General features: G+C 64.1%; 1 protein-coding gene across 1 annotated transcript in view; it reads left to right on the top strand.

The window, feature by feature from the left end:
• MAP7D1 (MAP7 domain containing 1) overlaps window positions 1-2,070 on the top strand; it is a 9,395-nt gene that overhangs the window by 3,593 nt on the left and 3,732 nt on the right. The window contains 5 exon segments of the mRNA XM_010841168.1: window positions 68-178; window positions 1,383-1,505; window positions 1,602-1,718; window positions 1,721-1,764; window positions 1,872-2,014. Coding sequence (XP_010839470.1) covers window positions 68-178; window positions 1,383-1,505; window positions 1,602-1,718; window positions 1,721-1,764; window positions 1,872-2,014 — 538 coding nt within the window.

Raw genomic sequence — 2,070 nt, 5'->3', positions numbered from 1 at the left:
GGAAGGCCTCAGTGCCCCCCTGGCTCCCGTCCGGCCCGGCCCTAATGCCGTGTCTTTTCCCCTCCAGGTGGGAGCAGGTGCTCCGTGTCGGCAGTAAACCTGCCCAAACACGTGGACTCTATAATCAACAAGCGGCTCTCAAAGTCCTCTGCCACGCTCTGGAACTCCCCCAGTAGAAGTAAGAGAAGGCCCAGCCCTCCTTCCTCCAGAGCTCCTTGTAGTCCCCTCCTTGTAGCCTCTTCCAGAGCTCAGCAAAAACCTCAGGTCCCAGGAGCCCTCACACACCCCAGGTCTCCATCCCCACTCGACCCTGCTTGGGGTTGTGCACCCCTCGGGGGAGCCGGCATTTGGATCTGGGTCCTGAGAACAGAGGTGCTTCCCACAGGGGAGGAGAACAGAGGGCAGTGACCCAGCAGGCAGAGCCTGGCTAGAGTCTCGAGAGCAGGTGGGGATGAGAGTGGGGGTGGAGGGTGGGAATGGGCCGGCAGCCTTATCTCCAACCACAGCCAGCTGGCCTAGGCCAGCCTCAGGCAGGTGGCCTTGCCCGGGAGTACCCGACGAGCCTGGGTGCTGTGTGTGCAGGAGCCCTCTTATTCTGCCTCCACCCTGGAGGGCCCACGCAACCCTGCCCTCTCTGCCTTCAGAGCCCCAGCCATGGCCTTGGCTGGATCCAAACTCGTGGCCAACCAGGGTAGCGCAGCCCCTGCGTTCCCACCATGTCCTGATGTCACATGTGAAGGGGCCATGGTAGGAGTTATTTATAAGTTTCTCCAGCTTTTATTTGGTTGCTCTGTTGCCCAGCAACGAAATCAGCTGCTGTTACCAACCCCACCTGACTGAAGCTTAAAAATAACCCAGCAGCTGAGGGGACAGAGCAGGGTGGCCCGGGGCAGCCAGGCCCCCTAGCAGCCTCTCCCTGGCATGGGATACACAAAAGCTGGGCCTCTTCTCAGTCAGAGAAGCACAAGGGCCCTCACTGTCCCAAATCCCGTGGGGGGTGGAGGGGGGCGGTTGCGGGTGATGCCTCCCTAGGCCAGCACTCTGAGGGCAGGAGGAGCAGAGCCCTACAATGGGACATAGAAGTTGGCAACTGGGTACCCCACCAACCTTGGCTGTCTCCTCTCTATAATCATAGCTCAGTGCCCTTTCACCTGGGGAGAGAGGTAGGAGGGACCTCTCTAGCCCTGCATGGGAAGTGTCTTGTTGCCTGGGTCTGCAGTGGGGGTCAGACCCAAGGGCGGACAAGTGTAACCCCCATGATAGGGGGAGAGTCTGAGACTCCTTGGGCTCTGCCTGGGGATGGTACCTGGCTGTCTCCAGATGCCTCTGCTTGCCCACTCTAGCCCTGCAGTAACCTGCTTCTCCCGGCATTCTCCCCCTAGATCGCAGCCTGCAGCTAAGTCCGTGGGAGAGCAGCATCGTGGACCGTCTGATGACGCCTACCCTCTCCTTCCTGGCACGGAGTCGCAGTGCAGTCACACTGCCCCGAAACGGCCGGGACCAGGGTAGGGGCCGCGGCCCAGGGAGAGCCCCCTCGAGGGGCGGGGCAGGGGCCAGCCACGCCAGTGGACCGCGCCCCGACCGCAGTCATCCCTCCGCAGCAGTGCCCCTGTGCCCGCGCTCAGCCTCCGCCAGCCCGCTGACGCCGTGCAGTGCCCCCCGAAGCGGGCACCGCTGCGCCCCCGCCGGGGAGCGCGGGGATCGCCGCAAGGCCAGCGCCGGGGCAGCCCCGCCCCGGCCCGCCTCCGGCCCGAGGCCTCGCCGGTGAGTGGCTGGCGGCGCAGGTGGGGACCCGGCTCCTGTGCTGGAGAGCTCGGGCGCCTCTGACCTCTGCTTCCCCTCTCCCTGCTCTCCTTAACCCTCCTCCCCAGGTACAGAAAAAGGAGAAGAAGGACAAGGAGCGGGAAAACGAGAAGGAGAAGAGTGCCCTGGCCCGGGAGCGCAGCTTCAAGAAGCGCCAGTCGCTGCCTGCTTCTCTGCGCCCGCGCCTCTCCCCTAGCAACGTGGAGCACAGGTGGGCCCAACAATGGGGCAGGGCCTGCTACGGCCAGGCCAGCTAGCCGGCCATTC

Source organism: Bison bison, unplaced genomic scaffold, assembly GCF_000754665.1.
Source record: "Bison bison bison isolate TAMUID 2011002044 unplaced genomic scaffold, Bison_UMD1.0 scf7180017864158, whole genome shotgun sequence".
Taxonomy (NCBI): domain Eukaryota; kingdom Metazoa; phylum Chordata; class Mammalia; order Artiodactyla; family Bovidae; genus Bison; species Bison bison.
Note: the sequence above shows the minus strand (reverse complement) of the source record. Positions and strands in the feature narration are given on the sequence as shown.